General features: G+C 41.0%; 1 protein-coding gene across 2 annotated transcripts in view; it reads left to right on the top strand.

Moving 5' to 3' along the window:
- LOC149080742 (uncharacterized) overlaps nucleotides 1–19,215 on the top strand; it is a 108,056-nt gene extending 88,841 nt beyond the window's left edge. For both annotated transcript variants that reach the window (XM_089237421.1, XM_089237422.1), the window contains exons 8-12: nucleotides 11,443–11,588; nucleotides 12,513–12,658; nucleotides 14,430–14,511; nucleotides 15,583–15,902; nucleotides 18,721–19,215. In XM_089237421.1, coding sequence (XP_089093547.1) covers nucleotides 11,443–11,588; nucleotides 12,513–12,658; nucleotides 14,430–14,511; nucleotides 15,583–15,902; nucleotides 18,721–18,953 — 927 coding nt within the window. In that variant the 3' untranslated portion in view covers nucleotides 18,954–19,215. The remainder of the gene's footprint in view (nucleotides 1–11,442; nucleotides 11,589–12,512; nucleotides 12,659–14,429; nucleotides 14,512–15,582; nucleotides 15,903–18,720) is intronic.
- Nucleotides 19,216–24,998: the final 5,783 nt, after the last annotated feature.

Genomic DNA, 24,998 nt, shown 5'->3' on the forward strand with positions numbered 1-24,998 from the left:
CAATCTACTGAGTTGATGAAAAACAGCAAAAGAACCCACCATGACGTCAGTGCAACCTCAGTCTGCGGTCCTTCGTGCCCGACTCTCCGGGACAGCGCGAACATCGGATATGTCATCAATGGTCCATTCGTAAAAATTTTCCAAGTCCCGTTCTACGTACTTCAGCGAAAACTTTTCTCAAACGTCGTTGGCATTTAGCAGCCCGTTCGCCGAAAAAGAGGCAAATCCGCACGCCGAACAAAGGTCGGTGTCATCCGCAGCCATCCCAGCGGAACCCTCGGTTACCTCCTCTGCCACGGACTCTTTTGCTAGCAATAATTCAACTTATGAAATGTCTGAATTCGCCAAGTCGTGCTTCGAAGACATTATGAAAATGAATTCCAAGAAAGGGAGACGTGCGATCATCGACAAATTACTCGTTGATGCAGGAAACATCTTGGTCAAAAATTAATCTCTTCTTGGACATGGAACGGTAGGCTTGTTTTTTATACTCATCGAGAGGTTGGTGCGCTAACCCTCTCGATGGTGGGACTCAATGCGGTAGCAAGTTTTTACTGCGATCAAGTCGCCATTTTTGTTGTACCCCTGTATCAGGAAAGCTTTCTGACAAGGACGAACCAGTTATCGAACTCGCGACATCTCTAAACATCCTTTGGTACTTTAGGCGAGTATCTCATCGACCTGGGATACCGTTCCCGCCGATTCAGAACTTCAGCCTTTTTTTTTATACTCACCGAGAGGTTGGTGTGGTATTCCATGCGGTAGCAATATTTTTCTGTGTTCATGTCGCCGTCTCTGTTGTACCCCTGTGTCAGGTAAGTTTCTGACAATATGAACCAGGTATAGAACTCGTGACTCCTCTGAACATCTTTTTGTACTTCAAGATAGTATCTTATCGACCTAGGCTACCGCGACCGTTCGAACCTGCATTCTCACGATGAGAGGGCCAGCACGACGCCAACATGAGCGCACAGCGGCTAATAAGGAGGGAATGCTGCACATTTGACACTTTGATGAATGAAGTTGTGGTTACAGCATTGAAATGCTATGCTATTTACTGTCGAGTGCTGCATGGTTGACTGTGGATTTTTACCAATAAATGCTGGAAAAATGCATTTAGGTGTCAATCTCAGTTAAAAATAGACAAAGCGCCGTCATCTTAGTCTAGTTTTAAAGAGGAAGGGTAAAAGTTTGTGCCTGAACCTGTCCGAAATTCATTCCAGCCGGATGTCGAGCACTGAGCTCGCAAATAGTGAACTTTCTTTCTTCCTTTCTTTCGAACCGAGCACAACTCCGGTCTATCGCTATGGGCAAGCTAATTGACCATTAGGGACAAGCATTATACAGAAACAAACTTCTCGTGACGTTTACATCACGGACAGGCCCACTCCAACATGCGCCAATTCGTTAGAAAAGTTCCGCAGTGGTATATGGACGAGGAGCATGTGTGGTTTAGTAGTAGTAGTAGGATCTGTGGAGAGACTTTTTTAACGGCGCAATCCACTCACATTTGTAACTGAAGCTGGAAAACGACAGGAAACCAACCACCGACGCTCCAGCAGCGGGAATTCAAGCCCAGATTCTTGTAATGCGAATCCATCACGATGTCCACTTGACAGCACAGCGGCTACCATCAGTGCTGAAAATAATCTCTCCAAAAGGTCGAATCGTCCCTGTAGAAGTGTCACAGAAGAGGGTAGCTGTGGTGTCAGGCAGAGACAGTTTCTTCAGCTGTAAAGGATGTGGATGATGATGATAGCGTTTGAGTCAAATCATCATCCTCTAGTTGATATGCGGCCATCTGGTTGTAATTAATGGACAGTGGATTGCAGATATTCTTGACAAGCAGTCAGCTGGTACGTTTGCACTGGCCTTGATGTGTTTGATATCTGTGCTGAATTGTCCATTGAAGTCTAGCTGCCTTTGTTGTCGAGGTGAGCCCGAGTCTTGTTTCTTGGAGAAAGCAATCTGAGTAATCCGGTTGAGCGCTCTGTAATCCCCTGTAGGTCGCCAATCGGTAGTACCTTTGGGGACCATATGTAAGGGACTAGCCCAATTGCTTTTTGAAGGACGACAGATGCCCTGTTCAAGCATGTAATTAAATTCTCCCTTAGCAGCTTGGAGCTGTTGTGGATGCATCCGTCTAGCTTTCGCAAAAACGGGAGGACCATTCGTGGGAATGAAATGCAGAGTGTCATGTTTGACATCAGCGAGCCTATAATTTTGTTTCGTTATTTCGGGAAATTCTTCCCAAAATAGCATGAAATCCAGTCTCCTGAAAATTTTTCTTAATATCATAGTTTGAACAAGAAAGTATTTTGCCCTTTTTTTTGAAATATCAGTCAATGGGTCTATCAATTTCCTATTTTTTATATCAACTACTAATTGATAGGAAAGATCGCTTCTCATTTCTCGGTAGGAGATGGAGGTGCGACGCAAAAATATACGATCCGCTGTCAATTAAAAATTTCAAATTGGATGCTCGATCGAAAATGAAAATACGGCTACTATTGTTAGGCCTTACGATGTCCGCCGCGTCGACCGAAGGCTTAATTAGTTTCCGCTCAAACGTGCACGGTTTTGTGCATTTTTGTGCTTTTGCCTGAAATTTTCTACGATAAAAACAAATTGCGTCGTCTTTCTTATTGTGACTGTCGCGTTTTCACTGCCAAGAGATAGATCGACGTCTACATTAACATCCACCTCTTGAGCGGCTGCGGCTGCGGCTAAGACGCTCGAACTTTACTGCCAGGTAAGCTATTTGTTGCTCGAGACGCGAAGTGCAACCGGATTCAGTTGCGCAGATTGCTGTTCGGCTTGTGGCAGTAACCTCTATTATTTTATCTGCCATCACGGCTAATTGAGGCAAATTATCTGAACTGACGGCTAGGATTGTCTGAATATTAGGAGGATGACGACTCAGCCAAATGTTTTTGATGAAATCTTCAGTCACTTTATCCCCCCTCTCCCGGCTCCTTCATTCTTCTGAGTAGGTATCAGTGTTTGGAGTACCCCAACTCAATATCCTCCAAAAAAGTTTTTGTTTTCTGATTTTCGGTTAAATCGAATTCACCGATTAAACTATCCTTAAGAACGGATTCTCTGTTGGATGTTGGGAAACCAAATCTCTGAAATGTGTGTCGGAGTTTGAGAATCCAAAGCTGCCACAACATAATTGAATTTTGTTCTCTCATTCTCGTAATTCGAGAAACTTGGAAATTTGCTTCAATTTGAGCAAAATATAATCGTGGGTTATTTGACCGAAAGGGGAAATTTCCATCGCAACTGTAGCGATGGTTCCTTCCGGATTGTCGTCGGCCATACTGATGGTCGGGAAAAAGGGGACAGAGGATTACTACGCGCAAATGATAGAGAGGGGCGAACGGAATAATAATAAAAAAGAAAAGGGAGAAGAACAATGCAATAAATTTCGTGGGTGATTGAAAGCTACAAGGGACCTTTTAAGGGAAATGGGACTTACCCACCTGGCCTGTGGAAGTAGCTATGTCCTATTATATGTATGGGCATTGGGGCCGTTCAAGTATTACGTCAGCAAATTTTTAGCCATTTTTGACGCCCCCCCCCCCTTGTCAGCAAAACTCTGACCCCCCTGTCAGCAAAATTCCGTCAGCACTGCCCCCTACGTCCTAACACATATTGGTGGGATCGGAAACGTACGCGGGGGGGGGGGGGGCGGGGCATGGGGGGCTCGTGCGCCTGCAACCCCCGCCCGACGAAAAAAAGACCTTTTTTAAATGCAAAAATTAAAAAAAAAAATTCGAAAGAAAATACCTCATATGTTATTATAATCCATTTCTGTTAATTTCAATGCTATTTGAAGGGTAAGAACTTAAAATTTATCTTTAAGAAATTCATTGCGACCTTCCCTTTGAGCCATATATGGTGGGTCGCAATGAATTTCTTATTACCTATTTATTTTACCTTTTTATTTTTACCTATATGCCATATATGGTAAACCCTTGACCCGCGCACCAAATGTGGCCTTGGAGGTTATTTGATGGGGCTTGCCCCCTCAAACTTAATTTTGTGAAAATGAACTAAGCGGCACATTTACAAATCGCTTAAATGACCCGTGGTACAATTCCCGAGAATTTAAGTAGCCGGTGGCAAATTTTCAGATCACTGAAGTAGGCCTCAAAGATCACTTCCACATTCAAATATCACTTCATTAACCCGCGACACAGTTCCAGAACACTTAAACTACCCGTGGCACATTTAGAGATCCCTTGAGTGACACGTGGCACAGTTTCAGAGCCCTTAAGTGGCCAACAGTTCTACATCACTGAAGTTACCCGCGGAACATTCCCAGATTACATAAGTGATCCGTGGCATAATTACGGATCACTTGAGTGATACGTGGCATAGTTTCAGAGCACTTGAGGAATAAATAAAACATTTAGAGATCACTAAAGTGGCTCTGTAAGGGGACTTATCAATAGGGGGAATGTTAGTTCAGGTGCCCAATAACTATCCAAACGTATTTTTTTTCCGTTTTTGGCGAACCGAATAAGATGCCATCAAGAATATTTCATATTTTTATAAAGGGTGGTTGATGACGTAAGCATCATCCACCCCCCCCGTCATCAAATGTCAGCAAATCGGACCCCCCCCCCTTAATCAATGCTGACGTAGTACTTGAATGACCCCTTGCCGATGAAACTGTTGCGTTGTTGTTTCTTCAACCGGTCAACCAATTCTGTCGTTTGAAGTTGTGTGTAAGAGACGGTCATTTGTACACGCCTTTTAAGACAACTGTTTTCTTTTACGAATTAAATATATTACGATTAAATATAGAAATATTTATACTATTATACACAAACTAGGGAGAGAGAGAGAGAACATAACTATGCGTATGTGTTTTTTTTCTCCAGATCTCTCTAGATACTCCCTCTTTCTCTGCCAGTCTGCTCTTGGCGAACTTCATGCTATTGGCGACCGCCACAACCGGATATGGCTGTGATTCTGTTTGCTTCGATTTTCTTAATACATTTCTCCCGTTTTTCCAGTTTATTTGAATTTTTGATGTTGTTGTGAATAAAAAGTGTTTTCGTAATATATAAATTATATATGTGGCAAAAAAATGCAAATATTCATCGCGGATATTTGTCAGGTGCAACGTTTTTTTCAGCAATTTCAATAACAATTGGTGATCGTGCGTTGTTCTCACAACGTTTTTGATAACAGTTGACGATGTCCTGCTATTTCACACTATTTAAGAGATCCCGTTCATCGTATTTTTCTCGATGAAATATGGTAATCTGATCATTTACATATTTTTTCGTGCTATTTGTTTCAGTTCTTTATTTCACCCACCCTTCGGTAATTTTGGCAGTAGTAATTACCGAATTGCCTTTAAGGCAATAAATTGCATATTTTGACAAAATTTAGTGATATCCCGTATTTAGGATCGTATTTTCTTCCACGATGTATGGTGAACCTAAGTGCAAAGGTGTAATATTATTTTGAGCCCATACCGTTACTACTAATATCAATATCACAATGGTTGAATAATTTTCCATTCAGTTAGAATTCAATTATCAATTCTGCCTGTGGACCATCACCTATGCTATCGCCACGGGCCACTTCTGGTACGCGGCCATAGCTTGAGAAACACAGACACAGTACTATAGGTTTCACATTTCTAATATTTCACATTCACTATCGCTGAAAATGAAGGAAAGAACAGCACGTGGAACGTATAATTAGCTTGTCCGTTAGTTTATACGGTTCTCCCCTTCATTTTGAGTGATTTTGAAATTCAGGTATCTCAGCGAATGTTACACTTAAAAACGCGATTTTTTTTTGGGGGGGGGGGGCTCCAACGTCTTAATCGAGCTTTCAGGACAAGGTGATTAAATAGAAAGTTAATTTTTTATTATATTTAAAACTATACAATCCCTTGCGATATGAATGACGTATCTGAGGTCTGCGGTACATTTTCCAGCCAGAAGTATGCTTCTAAGGCCAATAGTTCTCGAGTTGTTCCAGGATAAAGGGACTTTCCTATGTGCCTTCATTTTGATCATTTTTGTCACACCACGGCCATTTTCTGCACACGAGGACTAATTAGATCGGGACGCGTAATTACAATCCCTACTCTCTTAGTAACACGAGAAGCATTAGCACGCCGGGGATTGGTTACTGCGAGCAAAAAAGCTAGCAAGACGTCACGAGAGGCGAAGTTTTGCGCGAAACAGAATTTCAAAGTTCACCAACGAAAAATGGAAGCATTTTTTACTGAATCAGTAAATGATAGCTGGGCGCCCGCTGCACAAGCCGTTATTATTGTCTTCTCGATGCACATGAACCGCATGTGATTAAATCAGAAACAAAAGTGGAAACATTTTTGAGTAAATCAGTAAATGATAGCAAAAAAAATTGAATGAGTTTCCGACCGAATCGAATACACAACCTTCGGTTCGTGAGTCTCGTACTATAGCTATCACTCCAACGGAGGATGTTGGATCCCAGCACAATTAAATGTATCTATTGTTAAAAGTCGCCAGTAAAAATTTCACCAGGAGTAACGTAATGGTTCATCACTCATTTCGACCAATCACTAAATTTCTGCACTGTAGCTAGAAATGTAGGGATTGTTCATAAGCGACCGGGACTTACAATTTATTGCCGAATCTGAACGGCAGCTTTGTTTTTCCATACTCATTGAGAGGTTGGTAAGTACGTACCCCCTGCGGTAGCAATCTTTTTCTGTGGTCCTATCGCCGTTTCTATTGTATCCCAGTGTCAGGAAAGTTTCTGACAAGGTCGAACCGGGTATCGAACTCGCGACACCCCTAAACATCCTCTGGTACTTCAGGCGAGTATCTTATCGACCTGGGCTACAGCGCCCTTCATGCAGTATACGTATATTATATACATGGAGAATAAAGCTACCCCGACCTGTACTCTCTGGATCGCCCGAGTGGCGTCGTGGTTATTTGCTCGTCTACCATTGTGGAGGTTGCTGTTCGAACCCAAGGATATAGGTAGGATATTTTCCCTAACGAACTTGAGGCGACCTTCATTTCTAACCCATCTCATTAATGGCAGAAAATTGCAATATGGCCAGAGTTGGTGAAGTAGTACTCTTTGAAGGGCGGTGTGTACATTGCCCCGTGTGCTCTGAGTAGTTTTCCCCTCAAAAACTTGTGGCGCTGCTTGTCTTGTGCAATTTTTATTATGTTTTTTATGCCACTCACTAGCTAGGCATTATCTAGTGTCTTCTTGTATTGGAGTTAAAAAAACAAAATAAAAAAACAAAACAAAACTCAATGAGACCATGAGAGAGATTTATTTATGCAATAAAAAATATTTCAATTTATGACCACCAGGTGAATAAGTGGCACTATTTTATTGAATTTTTCTGTTACCCACGGCTACCTCCGGATACACCCATTCTCCGGGAACGCTTCGATATCTCTCTGTGATGGGTTTGCGGGGTGTGTCCGGTCCTTGAATGTTCAATGTTACCCTCGGCTTCGCTCGCGTGGGTTTGCTTACCTGAAAATTACTCGCGCGGTGAGATTCTCCCACACAACATTCGAAACTATCATGATCCCCTTGGCGGTTGAATCTTCAGAAATCCTGTCTTAATGGGTGTCTGCATTATAAAATATAATACCAACCAAATTTTTCCAACCTCTAGATGAGTATAAAAAAACAAGCCTGCCGTTCGGAATCGGCAATAAATTGCAGGTCCCGGTCTAATTAGCCCTCGCGTGCAGAAAATGACCGTGGTGCGACAAAAATTTCAAATTTCCTTTATTTAAGATAAAATGATCAAATAAAAATATAATATAAAATGATCAAATGACCAACCAAATTTCGTATTTATAGCTTCAGCGGTTTCCACTCGGTGCCATGATTGTCCCATATAACCTTTCAACCACCGTACGACCCACTTGATATTTGAAATTATCTTATTTGATATTTGAAAAGTCTCTGCTTAGTGATTCTTCACATTATGAAATATAACAACTTACTAAATTTCATATCTATAGCTTCAGCGATTATTGCTCCATGTAACTTTTGAACCCCCCCCCCCTCCGCCCCTATTATGATCTCCTTAGGAGCAGAATTTCCAAAAAAAACCCTTTTTAGCTAGTATTTACGTCATAAAATAAAACTACTGACCAAATTTGTGTTTACAGCTTCAGAGCGGTTTCGGCTCAGCGGTGATGACTCATTCAGTCACTTAATCAGTCAGTGAATCAGTCAATCAGTCAGGAGATGGTATATGTATATCTATACATGTAAAATAACAAGTTTCAATGGAATACGTCTACCAGAACGGGCGCTACATAGGTCTGAGCACTGTCAGTCTTGGTATATACGCTGTATGGACCACAGTGGAAAAAAAATTCGATAAAAGAAAGCGCCACTTATTCACCTGGTGGTCAAAAATTGAACTAGTTTTTGGTTGCACAAATCTTTCTCCCTTTCAGCCAAGATGTCCTGAAAATTTGGCTGTGTTCGGATGAGCGGTTTTCAGAAAAACTACTCAGAATATGGGAGCGGTAATTATAATTACCCTTTATGCGGTATAAATGCGTGCCGGCCTGATCTTTAAATTCGTAGTGGGTCATTTAGGTGACCTGGAAATGTGCCACGGTCCAGAAGTACACACATATATGAACGAAATGATCTGCAAGTGTGCCGAGGGTCATCTAAGTGATCTGGAAATGTGCTGCAGCCGCTCAAGTGCTACAGAACTGTGCCACGAGTCGCTCAATGGATCCGTAAATACGTAGCTTTTCAATTAAGTTACCTGGAACAGGGCGGTAGTGACCTGGAAATGTGTCAATGCGTAGATGTTGCCAATGTGGAATCAGCCCTTAGTGACCTGGAAATGTGTCGCGGTGTCACTTAAGTGATCTGAAAACGCACCGTGGGCCATTTAATTGCTCTGGAATTGTGATGCACGTTACTCAAGTGAACTGTTAATGTGCCCCGAGACACTCACGTGTTTTGGAACCGCAGAGCGAATCGCTTGAGTGATTTGTTTATATGTGCCACTTAGTTTATTTTTGACAAATAAGGTTTGGGGCGGCTGGCTTTGGCACATGTATGCACGAAATTCACATAAAATCACGGTTAGTGTACACCAATAAATTGTTCCGACACGGCCGCCCTCTATTCGGATATTCGGAGGTGGAACGGTGGTTAAACGCCTCTGTAGCGACAGGACTGGAGCTGCGTTCCGTTGGTAATGCTCAACTAGAATGGATTGATAGCCCTTTTCCCATCATCAAGCAAAACCAATCCGGGTTCTTTAGGTCCCACACCAGCGCCGCTCTGATTTTATAGTACGGTCTCGCACTTCCGTTCATATGTGTGTGTACTTCTATACGCTTCTTTAAATCCAGCCTTTTAATGCATATTATCAAAGGGTACTCTAGGCACTCTAAAATGGGGGGTGGGTAGGTGAGCACACCTTGATCGTTTTGTATTTGCCCGCCCTCGCACATGCTTTTTGGAAGATTCCGTGTCTGAATGTATATGACTCGGGGTCTTTGGGTCCCACGGCAGGGCCCCTCGATATATTTTTTTAATTTTATATATCTGTTTTGTACACTCTCGCGGATACTTTTGTATACAGGGTGTCCTGTAAATGCTAATACGGCCTTTATCTCATCAACCGTCCGTCGGAGAGGTATGATTCCGATTTAAAAATTGCTCAAAAAACGAAAAAAGTACCCTGTATCAGTTTTGAGAGTGAAAATACAGCGTGTCACAAAATGAAAAAAAAAAAATCCAAATTTTTATACGGTCCCCCTGACTTCTAACTTCCAGCTAGAAAATTGTTGCCCTGTCTCTCACGAAGCCAACAATACAAAAAAGCCAAGTTTCCCTGAGATTTGCAATGTTCCCCGAGATATTCGAATTCGAAAATTGTTATGAAAATGTTATGATAGAGCAGCATAAATGAATAAAATAAGCGTTGTCTGTTAGTTTTTTTATTTTTTGCTGTTTTTCATAACTTTTGTCCAATATTTGAACTCAAATAGCTCAGTAAATAATTCAGTTAAAAGCATGGAATATTTTTTTTTTTTGCTGTTGGCCTCAAGAAATACAGGCCAACAACATTCTAATTGGAAATTAACAGGAGGGGGTGGAGGAACACTGCGTAAAAATGTAGATTTTTATTTTGTGACACACTGTATTTTCACTCCAACAAGCCAACGAGGAAAGACGAGTGGTCCAGGTCCTGGCCTGGCCACGGCAGAGGCTCACCCGAGCCAACAAGCCAATGAGGGTAAACGTGTTCCAGGACCTAGCCTGGCCACGGCAGATGCTCACCCGAGCCAACAAGCCAATGAGGGAAAACGTAGTGCAGGACCTAGCCTGGCCACGGCAGAGGCTCACCCGAGCCAACAAGCCAATGAGGGTAAACGTGGTCCAGGACCTAGCCTGGCCACGGCAGAGGCTCACCCGAGCCAACAAGCCAATGAGGGTAAACGTGGTCCAGGACCTAGCCTGGCCACGGCAGAGGCTCACCCGAGCCAACAAGCCAATGAGGGAAAACGTGGTCCAGGACCTAGCCTGGCCACGGAAGATGCTCACCCGAGCCAACAAGCCAATGAGGGTAAACGTGGTCCAGGACCTAGCCTGGCCACGGCAGATGCTCACCCGAGCCAACAAGCCAATGAGGGAAAACGTGGTCCAGGACCTAGCCTGGCCACGGCAGAGGCTCACCCGAGCCAACAAGCCAATGAGGGTAAACGTGGTCCAGGACCTAGCCTGGCCACGGCAGAGGCTCACCCGAGCCAACAAGCCAATGAGGGAAAACGTTGTCCAGGACCTAGCCTGGCCACGGCAGAGGCTCACCCGAGCCAACAAGCCAATGAGGGTAAACGTGGTCCAGGACCTAGCCTGGCCACGGCAGAGGCTCACCCGAGCCAACAAGCCAATGAGGGGAAAACGTGGTCCAGGACCTAGCCTGGCCACAGCAGATGCTCACCCGAGCCAACAAGCCAATGAGACAAAAAGGTGGTTCAGGACCTGGCGCTTGGACAATGGTCGATAGAGCCTGGGCGGTGCACGGTATGAAAGGAAATGAAAATGTATTTTCACTCTCAAAACTGGTGCAGGATAATTTTTTAACGCCTTTTGAGCGTTTCTTAAACTGGAAAACTGGAATCATACGACGGACGGTTAGTGAGATAAACGCCGCATTAGCACTTACGGGACGCCCTGTATATCGTTGGAATACTAAATTATCAACAATAGTGGCAACACTTCACTGCGAACATCATTGTCCGTTCTGTATTCATGGTTTTACGGATCCGATACAAAATTCCGAATAATCTTTTTGCAGATGCAGGATTGTCTTATGGGTCAGGCACTCGTGAGAATATGTAATAACACATTTGCAGAGTAATTTTACTGAAGATTTTCAACCGGTATGTTTTTCTTCATCAGGAAGGAGGAGGCCAGCTGACAAACACCGTGGCTATACAGTACCATCCTCTGATCCAGCAGAAAGGTGACAGGATCATCAAGCTGTACTGCTCCTTATTCCAAGCAACGAACAAGACCGTTAAGAAATCTTTCAGGGTCGATACTGGGTAAGATTCTTACTGTGACAAACTTGTGGTTTTTTTTTAAACTGGTTCCCAAAGTGGGTGATCTTACTCCCCTTGGGGGGAGGGTGATGGGATGTGATCCAAAAGGCCGGTAGAGATATGAGTTTAGTATAGGATGCTATGGAATGTTAGAGTTAAGGGAGATGGGGGGGGGGGGGAGGGGAATTGAAGAATATAGCGATGTGACAAAAATTTTGAGAAATTATGGTTTACACATTGCATAGTTAAGAAACCCCTTCCGACAGATACCACAGATAACTCCGAGGGACATGGATTGAGCATGCATGATCTACAGTGTAGTTGGGGGTTAACGTGTTGCTCTGCTGTAACACGAACCTCTACTACTTCACCAGCTAGGCTCATTTCGCTGTATTGCAATTTACTGCCATTGAGCTGGGTTGAAATGAAGGCGCCATCTATCGGTGGTCGCGTCAAGTTCTTTAGGGAAAATATCTTGTTATCTATATTCTTTCCACGGTTCGAATTTGGGACCTGACAACAACATTCACGAGCATCTTACCACCACGTCACCCGGGCTAAACAGATCCACTGGGAAATACAGAGAAAACCTCTCTTTTCCGTACACCGACCGTACAAAAAATTCGTCCTGGAACAGGGGTGACCGTTAATCAGGGGTTTGAAGTGCATGCTTTCATTATACAAGGGGAAATTATTATTTCACCGTAAAAGAGGTGCGACCGCATCTAGAGGGTTTCTGTTAAGAGGGGTTTTACTGTATGTAAGTATCTAAAAAGTAGCGTGTCTTTAATCGATTCAAGATTGGTTATTCGATGCAAACCGGTCCCAAGTCCACTCGTGTTTTTACACTCATTTGTAGCTGGTGAGTGACGTGTGCAAGCTTTTCCTTCTCTACAATGTGTTAATATCGTACTTTTTATATTTTAGCTTGGAACCGTTTGCAACGGCCATCGTGAACGCAACCGCACCGACACCGAACATAAGACTACGGATCACTGACGCGAATGGAACGGATATTTCTGGAGCGAGGATCGGAGACCCGCTTTATTTCAGGATTGAAATCGACGAAGACAGTAAGTTCTGGACAGCGCGAAGGGGAATTGCCCAAAACATTTCGCGAATGATACTGCAATCTCGTGCTATTATTATATCATGTGTACGTTGATACGTACTTGACAGTTCACTCGGAGTTAAGCTTATCAAATTAATCAAAGCATCTAATACAGTCAGACCTCAGTTTGCGAACATTTGGTTAACAAACAACAACAAAAAAAAATTTCGCTTTACGAACACACAAAAATAATCTGAATCCCGAAGGAAGGATGTTTCAGAAGTCTGAGACTACAATATTTTTTTAACGGGCTTTGATTGGAGAATCAGGAGTTGACATCACAGTAAAGTTCCCGCTATCAAATACAGCTCCTCTTATTCAGACCATAGATCCAGTGCCATAACTATCCATACCCGTGCCCTGTGCAAGAATTTGCATTTAGGCCCCTTATGGAAAGGGGGTCCGGAATGGGCCATTCCGCGGCCCCTTCCAAATGGACCCTGTGCGAGTGCACCTGCCTAGTTTGGTAAAGAATTTAAAAAGAAGTCCACTTGAGTGATCTTGAACTATGCCGTGTAGGCCACTTAAGTGATCTAGCAATGTTTTGCCGGGTCACTCAGTTGATCTGTAAATGTGCAGCGGATCATTCAAGTGATCTGCAAATGTGCGGCGGGTCACTGAATGGCTCTGGAACTGTGTCGCGAGTCACTCAAGTAATCCGTTAATATGTTGCGGGTCAATTATGTGACCTGGAACAGCGACGCGGCGTATTCAAGTGATTCGTAAATGATTAATTTACAGATTTCGGGCCATTTAAGTGAGCTGCTGGGTTTCCACCCTGGGTCGGTTCGCTCCTCCTTGACCCGGTGGCCACCGACTCTCCCGGAGCCACCATATCAACATCTGGCTTAGTGCGGACGCTCGATCGACATAACACTACTGGGGTTAGAACTCCGAACCTCTTTAAGTGACTTTATGTGACCTAAAAATGTGCCGCGCTGTCTGTTTGACTGATCTGGAACTGTGTCACGCGGGTCACTAAAGTGATGTGGAACTGCACAGAAGTCACTTAAGTGATATGTTATGTGCCGCTTGATTCATTATTAAAAAAAATAATATTTGTTGTCGCGGGCCACATCAGATGACTCCAAGGTCCACATTTCGCTCGCGGGCCTTGGGTTGTGAGCGTATATATGTTACAGGTGATACATATTCACCAGACTTTGCCCTGGCATCGTTTCCATTGCATTTGCGTTTCCTCTCGTCCGAATTATGGTAATTTTTTCAATGTTGGTTTAATTATGGTTATGCACAAGACATAAGTAAAAGTTCACACTATAAGTCTTTGGAGTCCCAGGAACGGATTAATCAATTTTACATTGATTCCTACGGAAAACATTATTTTGATTGGTGAACAATAATTCGGTTTACGAACGGACGTCAGGAACGAATTATGGTGGATTCACATCTACAGACACACACACCGTGCAGTGTCATTACATGGCAAAAATTCTTTCAACATACAACCAACGAACGTATTCATATCTACCGTATCGTGGATTCGCAGGCGCAGACAGACATTTTCATGCTGAAGAATGTTTGACGTGTCTGACACGACACGGTTCACATCTACAGGCACTCACTATGGCGAGTGTCTGTGGATGTGAATCCACCCTTAAGTTCGTAAACCGATGGTTGACTATAGACTATAGTAGTGCAAAATAGTGTTGTGTTTTCAATCTGATGCACATTCATTTGATGTATAATTTGGCTCTTCGTATGTATTTTTGAAGGTGTTTTCGGGATATTCGCACGGAACCTAACGGCCATGAACGGACCAAACGATCGCCGTATAACTCTAATCGACGAAGATGGGTGAGTGAACCGTTTATCATATTCACAACAAGTCATTTTTATGGTGGCCAAACGTCCCGGTATTCAGAGACAGTCCCAGTTTTCGACGAATGAGCGATTTGACACTATAAAATGAAAAATGCTTTCGAGACACCTGTTTGTGTGTGTGTGTGAACCCGTTTATTTCTTCACGTAATCGAAGATTCAATGAAATCGAATTGGTTTTAAATATCCTTAGTTTTATTGTAAAATTCCAAACAACTCTTATTTTTAGTGGGTTCTATATGGATATAGGCTGTGCCTGCCATCAACACGGCCGCAAGTTCGGAAGGAATGTGTGTATCTTATACATCGTTACGGTCAAGAACGACCAGTTTGGTACTCAAACTCAGGGCCACCTTTACCAGATCGATGTGGAAATAACCACGGGATCCTTCATTAGACGAATTATTTTCGCTGACTCGTTATAATATTTAAATTATTCATATCATCAGCAAGTAATTTTGACTTCACAAAATTATTTTTCAATTAACATTCAATGATACTTATTTCTATGCACTCCAACACGGCAAAATAGGTGCTTATATTCTTCTTACTACAGTCGTTTTCTCACATGAATAATCATGTAGAAACATCAAAATAACACTTCTATTATATTTCAAATTTGCAATTGAAGCATTCGGCCTAATAACGGTCCATGTTATATTTTTGCAAAATGGGTTTTTAGACTGAATAACATGTTCCATATATCTTCGTGTGATGTGTAATTATGCGTTACACAATCCTCAAAGCGGTTCTGGCAGAAGCCAACATAAATGCTATTGCTATGCCATTTTAAATAGCCGCAAGCACGACCATCTTTTGAGTGAGTTCTATAACTGGAACAGCTGTCTATGTCGCCATTGGGTCTCAAGGGGCTGATATACAGTGCTTTCGACGTGCGGAGAGGGTCAACATTTTTCCCTACGAGGGGAAAGTGTCGTCAAGCGGTTGCCAGAACTCCCAATGCTACCTCAATAATGCACATGTAAACGGAGCTTTGTGTCGATTCAATGTTGATATGCATCTCTTTTTTTTTTTTTTTTTGCGCAGGTGCCCAACTGATCCCAGAATATTCCCAGGATTCGAAAGGATCACTGGTACGAAATCTCTACAGTCAAGGTTCTTAGCTTTCAAGTTTGCCGGGGATGCAGTGGTCCGGTTCGAAGTCAACGTCCACTTCTGCCTGGAAGAGTGTGCGGCCGTCATTTGTCCCGGTGGTCAAACGTCTTGGGGCAAGAAGAGGAGGAAGAGGTACATTAGAGAAATTGACGAGATGATGATTGTTCCGGACTATCCTTTGGAGACTGCTATCGTCGTCCAAGGATCGGATTTCAAGGACAATAACACCGACAGCTTCCCACAGAACTCTCGTAAGTTCAAACTTTAGTTTCCACGTGCTCTACCACTTAAGGGTCACAACTAGAAACTAAATATTTGTGCTCCGGGGTCAGTATTCATTTTGAGCTCCACACCGTGATTTTGGATGGAAAAAGAGTAATCTTTCGAGTAGCGCCTATTATGGTCCAACATCAGAGGAGGGATTATCGGACCCTCTTGACCAGGACCGTAAATTGAAAATTTTTTTTGGGGTGGGGGGGGGGCAAACATGCTTTTCTCCCCCTTCACTAATTCTACCAAACTTACTATTAACCAAACACGCACCTCATACACATTCCGCTGCTCAATTTCTAACTAATCAGTACATACTGGGAGGCGTGTAGCCCTAAAGTTGTCAGATTTGTGCTTGTTCCGTGTTATTGCCATCAGTCTTCCACATTTTGACGTGAAGGCGGTAAATGCTTGAATATTCACGTGGTATATAAGTTTCGTGTTGAAAGTCTGTCTGATGTGTGGTGGCGGGACTTTTTGAAATGAGAGACCGACCAGCTCGTATTCGCACCTCGAAGTTGGAAAAACTGCAGAAACCCAACCGCTGTGAAAACCGGCCGCAGTGGCGCGAACGGGGGGGGGGGGCTGTCTAACCTGCATCCTCACGATGAGAATCATCCCGCACAATGTTCTCCCTCAACTTTATTACCAGACGCGCCCCGCTACCCAGCCATCAGAGCGCTCCCGAGAAGTTGAACACGCCTGAAGATTCAACCAATGTTTGGCAAATATCAATGATTTTATACAACAGTATTTTTGTTCCCCCCCCCCCCTAAAATCTGCTCAACCCCCTTCCCAAAAGTTTTCCACCAGGGGCAGTTGCCTCCCTCTTCCAATTTCTGATCCTGCAGCCACTCGCTATTCATAGAAATTTAAAGCGAGAGTTTTAAAACGCTATGTGGAGTACAAAGAAGATCGATTTTAATATTATATTAAATATATTTATAAATATACAGAATTAGAGTAGAGTGACCCTCGCAGTGTATTATGAATTTGCAAAACTATGAGTATTAGCATAAATTTTTGATTGTTTTTAAATCACTCCAGCTAATTTAGTTGAGAAAACAACTTCTTTGAGGCATTTCTGAGATCGACAATGGATCAGGTGACTTACCTATTGATAGATGGCAGTGATCTTTATGTTACTGTAAACACGGGCTACACTTAGACCCATTTTTTAAAACTTTCAAATTCACAACCCACGCAATTATATACTACTTTTAAGTTCTGGTAACCTATTTTATATCGATATGCTATCTTACATTACGTATATGGAAATGGCAAGAAAAATTATCTTTCAACTTGTGTATTGATAATAAAAATAGCAATTATTTAGATGGGTTTTTTTTGAAATTTTAAATTTACAGTCTTGGGTCTTACAAATTGACTTAAAAAAGCATATCTTTTTATAGACTTTGGAGGGGTAATTATTGGAACCTATATATATATATAATCACACATTCTGTTGGCGTGACTAGCAAATGCTAGTTCTTCTTTGGCACTACAAATCTTGGGATGGTCTGTTACGCTGGAAAATGGCTTTTTAAGTTCGTTTTAACGGTGCCTCGAGGTATTTTAAAGTTAACTGAAGCTTGCCTTTTGTTTATTCTAACAGATCTAATTGCATCTAAACGGTTTTAAAGGCCATTGCTGTAGTCTGCATAGCTTCGACTTCCAGGCTAATGCTTAACTTAAAATAAGATAGACATTTAAGAAATAATTATAATTATTCAATTCTTAATTGCGATTTTGAATTTTTTGTCTTAATAAAGAAATAAGAATAGTTTGCAAAAATACGACCCGTTTTGGTCTACAAAATGTTGGGCCAAAGAAGGCCGTCAGAGGCGCAGACATGAAGAAAATATTGGGGCAGGGAGGGGCTGGAAGATGCTGGTCGTCCCCCGTGTATACGTGCGATGGCTTCGACTCGATCTGGAAGAGGCTTGATGCCAGTCGGCGAAACCTGTACGCCAAGAAATTCAACTGTGGAAAGTCTAAACACATACTTGGAAGGCTTCAGCGAGAGACCATAGTCGTTGAGTCGCTGAAAAAGTGCTCTCAGATGATGGTGCTCCTCAGGTGATGACGATCACTTGATATGCGTGTTCATGCCAGCGGAAGTGTGTGTGTGTTAAGTTTCTCGCCGAACATCGGCGACTTGCCGGGATATGCAACATACGGGACTCAAGTGTGTACGCAGGAGAGAGAAGGTGCAGTGCATTTTTTTTTTGAGAAATTTTGAGGGGGGGGGACTCAGCCCCCTTATAAAATTTACTGGGGACTTGGGCTCAATGGGCCTTAGCCCCTAGGTTTCGGTGCCTATGAAGGGCGTATTTTTGAGGTTATACTAGAGCTCAAATTTGCAATTAATGTTTTCGGAAAAAAATTAAACGTCAAATGAAAATTTGATTATAAATTATAATTTTGTTTCTAACGAGGCATCTACCTAACTTGGAAAAACTGTATTACAAGACCCCCTTCCCTCCCACAGTTGAAAGTTTGAGAGATGGGAAAACCACGTTCGCACCACTGTTGCTGCCCAGTTGGTCATTCGTAAACTACCTATTCCTTGCTGAGTTTCGTTACTTGGCTAAAACTGAACTGGAGCTACTTAGCAAAAACTACGAAAACTAGAATTCCAAAAACAATAAAGTGATAAAACGTACTCTAGTTATAAATTTGGTCCAAAACCATGAAGTAATAAAACATACTCTAATTACTATGGGAAAAAGTTTTAGGCCAAAGTAGCCTGCTTTTACTGTAACTGAATAATCCCAACTAAATTTTTCATCCCCGCAGGATACCAAGACATCCCACCGGACGAGCTGGTGTGCACGACCAAGATCGTGGTGGTCGTGTCAGCACTCGGTGCACTGTTCCTACAACTGTTCCTGCTCGCGGCGTGTGCAACTTGCCTGCTACTGAGTAGGAGAGACGGCAAAGCCAACCGATACAGGGAGGACTCCGCATCGAACCTCACAGAATCCATACCTGGGTACGGTTCGGAAGTGAGCCATAGAACTTCAGGGTGACGATAGTCATAATTCAGTGAAACAATCTCTCACCGCAGAAGAAACAATATTTTTTTTTATTACTGGATGGATGTGACTATTATGTTCCTGGGAAGAACGCATCAAAATCTCTGGAATGCGAATGCAGTTTTACGTTTTCTTTCTCTCAAACACGTGTTTTGTGCTATGCAGTGAACAATTTTGCCTGTTTGAATTTGTAATAAGTGTTATTTAGGTTATTACTTACATAAGATTAATAAGAATCGTTTTTTTGTTCATACTATATGCGTCAGTCACTTTGTTGTGGTTTTCTCCGAAGATTAGAGAGGGGCGTTAAGATATGGTGTGGATACCTCTCAGAAGTAAATCACCGAGGTGGTCAAAGTCACTATAGCCCCGTTCACACGTGCAATAAAACATCCCGGGAAGTTCCCGGTAACGGGGATTTTCGCTACAAACCATTCACATGACGTTTAGTTTATGTCGGTAATTCCCCCTCTTTTTTCCGGAAGTCGTATCGTCACTGGTTACGTGGGTTGAACGGAAGTGGTTGATTCAAGATGGTTGACGAAGGAGCTTACAGTAGTTTTCGCGGCGCAAAGGGTCATGGGAGAGAAGAAGGTCGGTGTCGACCACTAATCCACCCCCAACAAAGATGGGCTCTAGGAGCTTCTCTCCCAACTTTTTTTCCCCTATGAGGGAAGAAAGTTGCCATGCCGATAATTATCACCAAAGCGACCCCCAATCTTGCACATGTGAACGGGGCTTATGCGTTAGTATGGTGGTAGAAGAAATTATAAAGGTCAGATGAAAAATAGCGTTTAAAAAAAGTAGCCATCACATAACAATCCATAATCAGAATTTTTCCAAATTTTTTTCATAGATACTCATTCAAATGTGTTGAAACTTTGTGTGTCTCTCAACACTATGGTGTTACATACTTTACTTCTAGTGATAATTTTGGTGATTTTTGAAAAAGTTGCATGTTGTATGTTGAAGTTGAATTTCTAGAAAAAAATAACCAACAATTAAAATCTCAAATGTTCGTGTTCAATTGTATGAAAATATTCACAGTATTTGAGAAAACAAAATTGAGTGCCTAAAGTGAATAGAAACATTTTAAATGTTCCTTAAAATTAAGGAGATTTTTCCCGTAGGAAAGCATAGGAAATCAAGATCGAGCACCAACCCCCTTACCATTACAATGCAAATTTGGGAAAACTATAAAGGAAAAATTCGATGATGTGCAGAATTTTTGAAAAGTTGATAAATCAGAAGAAATTAATTGATTAAAAAGATGATTAATTATTAATTAGTATCAAGTATTGATAATAACATTGCGATTGATCAATGAGTTTTCAAATTCGCGAAAATTATAAAATTCATATTTTTATTACATTATTTGGCCTAGCTAATAATAATCTTAAATAATTTATCAATTGTAATTATTGATTAGTTAAAGGAGGGCCGGAAGGGCAACTGCTCCGGGCTGCAAAATTCAGGAGGTGACACTTTTAGGTAGGGACAAAGAAACACCGTTATAAAAATATCGAGTTTTAAAGTTTTGTGGGGGGTGGACAAAATCATGTTTTCCCCGGGCGATAAAAATTATAATTACCGCCCTGATTTAAAGGGTCAATTTGGATCAAATTCTAAAAACTTCCCATGATTCTGAGCTAATGTATCACTTTAGTTTGTTATTAGCTAGTCAATCAATTAATTATCAAGTTGCTTATTAGCATCAAATACTAATACGAACATCAATAACAAGTTTTAAAATTTACAAAAATTTCAAAATTTATGACGGCTTTTGCTCAATTTATCACTCATCGGCTTTTACTCGCCTTAGTATAATTTTGGTCTTCCCGGTCTCTGCGCTTTTACTGTAATATATACAGGGTGTCCTGTAAGCGCTAATACTGCCTTTATCTCAGTAAAGGTATAGCTTCAATTTAAAAAAAATGATAAAAGGCGTTAAAAAATTACTCTGTACTAGTTTAGAGTGAAAGTACAGTGAAAACAAAAAGTACAGCAAAACGAAAAAAAAATCTAAATTTTTATACGGTCCCCTTCTCCCTAACTTCAAATCAGAAAGTTGTGTCCCGTATCTCCTACGGCCAAAAAAAAAAATCCAAGTTTCTGAGTGCAATATTCACTGAGATATCCGGATTCAAAGATCGGAGAAAAGTTGGGAAAGGACAACTTAGAAGACGGAAAGTTAGTTTTTGCTGTTCTCTCCCAACTTTTCTCTGATTTTTGAATTCAAATATTTCAGCGAATATTATACTTAACAACGTGTATTTTTTTGGTTGTTGTTGTTGTTGGCCTCAGGAGATACAGTACAACTTTCTAATTGTCGAACACATGTGGGTCGTATAAAAATTTAGATTCTTTTCATTTAGTGACACACTGTATTTTCACTCTCAAAACTGGTACAGAATGATTGTAAAACGCATGTTGAGCATTTTCTAAATTACAATCATAACTCTACGACGGATGGTTAATGAGATAATGACCGCATTAGCACTTACAGGACACCGTGTATATATACTTTTTCAAAATATAATTGGCGCAATGTAGAGCGAATGTCGCAGCATTTACATTTAAGGGGTCTCATACCTTTTAACATAGTGAAAAACTATGCTCTAATAGAAATGTCATTGAAAATACTTTTTGAACCTTCGATTTATTCCAAATTTTTTACACTTGTTTTTGATTGTATGTGCCATCCTATGCTGGTTTAAAGTTTTACATATCATAGATGCTTAATTGTTTGTAAATTTCCAAAAAAAATGCAAAAAACAACAGCTTGCACGCATGATAAAATACAATTACATCAATGTAATTGAATAAAAATTGATTAAAAAATAAAGGAAACTGTTCAATTCATGAAATGAAGCGAAAGGTTGAGATTTAATTGAATCAATCTTATTTAAAATTATATTTTAAAATTTGAATTTTAAATTCAAAAAATTTTTGTAAACAAAATGTAATTTTAAATAAGATTGATTCAATGAAATTTCAATATTCCTTTATGTTTACTCAATTTTTATTCAGTTACATTTTATGTAATTGTATTTTATCACGCACGCAAGCTGTTTTTAATGCATTTTGTTTGGAAGTTTACAAAAAAATTAAGTATCTAAGATGTGTAAAACTTCATACCAACATATAGGATAGCACAAACAATCAAGAACATGTGTAAAAAATTTGGAATAAATCGATGGTTAAATAGTATTTTTAAATGATATTTCTGTTAGAGCATAGCTTTTCACCATCAGCGAATAGATCAGCGAATAAGCCCTTATTTCAAAATTAAATATCTCTACAACAAAGATCAATAGAATTATGCGGTAAACGGTACGTTTATTAGCAAAACTGTAAGAATGTTTTGTACAGAAATTTCAAAAATTTAGTTTTTTTTTAATTTTTTAAAATTAAAAAAAAAACAACAAAACTCTGGAGATTTGGGGGTTCCGAAAATCCTCATTTGTGTGAAGAGAAACCACTGCATTCGCCTAAAGTTACTGCATGGGCTGCGGTATGCGCCATGTGTGCTGACAAATTGTTCCAAAATTGTAACGTAACGTTCAGTAGTAATCGTTTCTCGCACGAAGAAGGAACCGATAATGCCTCTGGCGCATACCGCAGCAACCTTAGGCGAATGCAGTGGTTTCTCTTCACACACATGAGGATTTTCGGAACCCCAAAACCTCCAGAGTTTTGTTGTTTTTTTTTTAATTTTAAAAAATTAAAAAAAAACTAAATTTTTGAAATTTCTGTACAAAACATTCTTACAGTTTTGCTAATAAACGTACCGTTTACCGCATAATTCTATTGATCTTTGTTGTAGAGATATTTAATTTTGAAATAAGGGCTTATTCGCTGATCACCCTGCGTTAGACCCCTTAAGAAACCAATACCACAGATGGTTTAGATGACCGTGAATTCCTTCCAGACGTTACGTCTGTTTCAACGGGGGTAAGAAAAAGAAAAAAAAATCAGCGAAGTATATCTGAGATAAGTGTGTGAGAAGAGTCCTCACACTCCATTTTTATTTCGAGATAAACATGAAATAGTGGTTTTCGTGCGAAGGTCATCGCCAAAGACGGGTAAAAAACAATCTCTTGACAATGATTTCGGAAATAGAAAAATCAGCCGATCAAGGCTGAACACACGATACCGATCGCTTCAGATGTGAATGACCGGACATACGTCTCCGTTCGGATAAAAGAATCTCCCCCCCCCTCCCCGCCGCACCTCTTAATAACGCTCTTATCTTCGATACTAGAAACCGATGGAAAAAAACATTCAAATTAAGTGTAAAAGATCCTCTTCCACATATTAGAGCATATCGTTGTAATATAAACACAACAGATTCCTAATTATCAGTAACCTTAGACTCGAATCTAAGCTGCAATTTGGTCATTTGATTCCAAGGCCATATCTTAACGACCACATTTCTGAAGCAATAATGTGCCGTTTGTCCAGAAAATATATGAATTTAAATGATATTTTATAATTTGCAACTTTTTAGAAAAAAGAGTTACACTTTTAAAATTATTCCGTCTATGATAAACATTTGATATAAATGATTTTGCACGGGAATTTATGGTTGATAAGACGAGTTTTGACTTTTGAAGGATTCCGTAAGTTTTGAGTTGGAAATGTGTTGAATATAATCTTCAGGGGCTTTTTCATCAGAGGGCAGCACTTGAAGTTGTGAAAGTGTGTTTTTTTTGGGATGGCTTCCAGGAGAAAGTGCCTACGGGAAAAGTGTGATTTATTACATAAAATTTAGCAATCGAATTGTGGGAAAAATTTGAGTGTGAAGATGAATATACATGAGGATGTGATGTCTTTCTCCGCTGTCCATACAGAGGTTTTTTTCACTAAAGTGAAAGGATGAGGGTTCGATTCCCCGCAGCGGCAGTTGAATTTTCTCTCTTTCCAAAATATATCTTCTAATCAGCCAGCTGTTAAAAAACCTTCGTATGGATAAGCCAAGAGTGGCATCATCCTCGGATTAGTCGCCATCTGGTGGCATTTTCAGCAATTGTGAGCTTTGGCCCGAGTTAGGTGCGACCGTCCATTTACGGTCCCGTTCAGTGCACGCGAGCTCCAAGGAAAGATTGAGATATTCGTTGCCTGTGTAGTCTAGTGGTCTAGGGTGAACGTGAATGTACGTCCCCGCACACAGCGGCAGTTGAATTTCCGCTCTTTCCAAAATATATCTTCGCATCAACCAGCTGTTAAAAAACCTTTGTATAAAGATGAATATACCCCTGCACACACACACATCATCTTGGATGAAAATATTTGAACGAAATGAATTACTTCTTCACAAAAAAAAAAAACTGCATTTTTTTAGTGTCAAAAATGCAAAAATTTGAAAATTTGAAAACAAATGAATGGTCGGGTCTGAAAGGATAAAGTATTGCTAAACTGTGATTAATCTATACATAAGTAGTAACATGTCCTGACAGACTCATTCATCATCACCGAGCCGGAAGCCCACTGTGAAGCTATAAATATCAAATTAATCAATAGTTTCGTTTCATAACGCGTAAAGACTCACTAAGAAGGGTTTATTTATTTATTTTTTTAAATTTGACCGCTAGGGGGGTCAAAAACGGGGTTCAAAGATAACATATTGAAATCATCCAGAGCCAAAACTATTGAAGCTATAATCATGAAAGGGGCCGTTCAAGTATTACGCAATCACCGATGGTAGGGAGGGGGTTTCCGATTTGCTGACTTTTGATGGCGACCTCGAGGCGACCACCGATAGACAGCGCCTTCACTTCCAACCCATCTCACTAATGGCAGTAAATTGCAATATAGCGCGATATGGCCAGAGTTGGTGTTTGGTGAAATAATGACTTTTGATGACAAGGGGGAAAGGGGGTTTTGGATAATGCTTACGTCTCTCATCAACCACCCTTTATGAAAATATGAAATATTTTTAATGGCATCTTACTCGATGCGCCAAAAACGAGAAAAACCTTTCGATAGTTTGTGGGCAATTGAAGTAACATCCCCCTATTGATAAGTGCCCTACAGAGT

This window comes from Pholcus phalangioides, unplaced genomic scaffold, assembly GCF_987345545.1.
Source record: "Pholcus phalangioides strain wild (caught in Gottingen) unplaced genomic scaffold, Ppha-v1.0 ptg000010l_1, whole genome shotgun sequence".
Lineage (NCBI taxonomy): Eukaryota > Metazoa > Arthropoda > Arachnida > Araneae > Pholcidae > Pholcus > Pholcus phalangioides.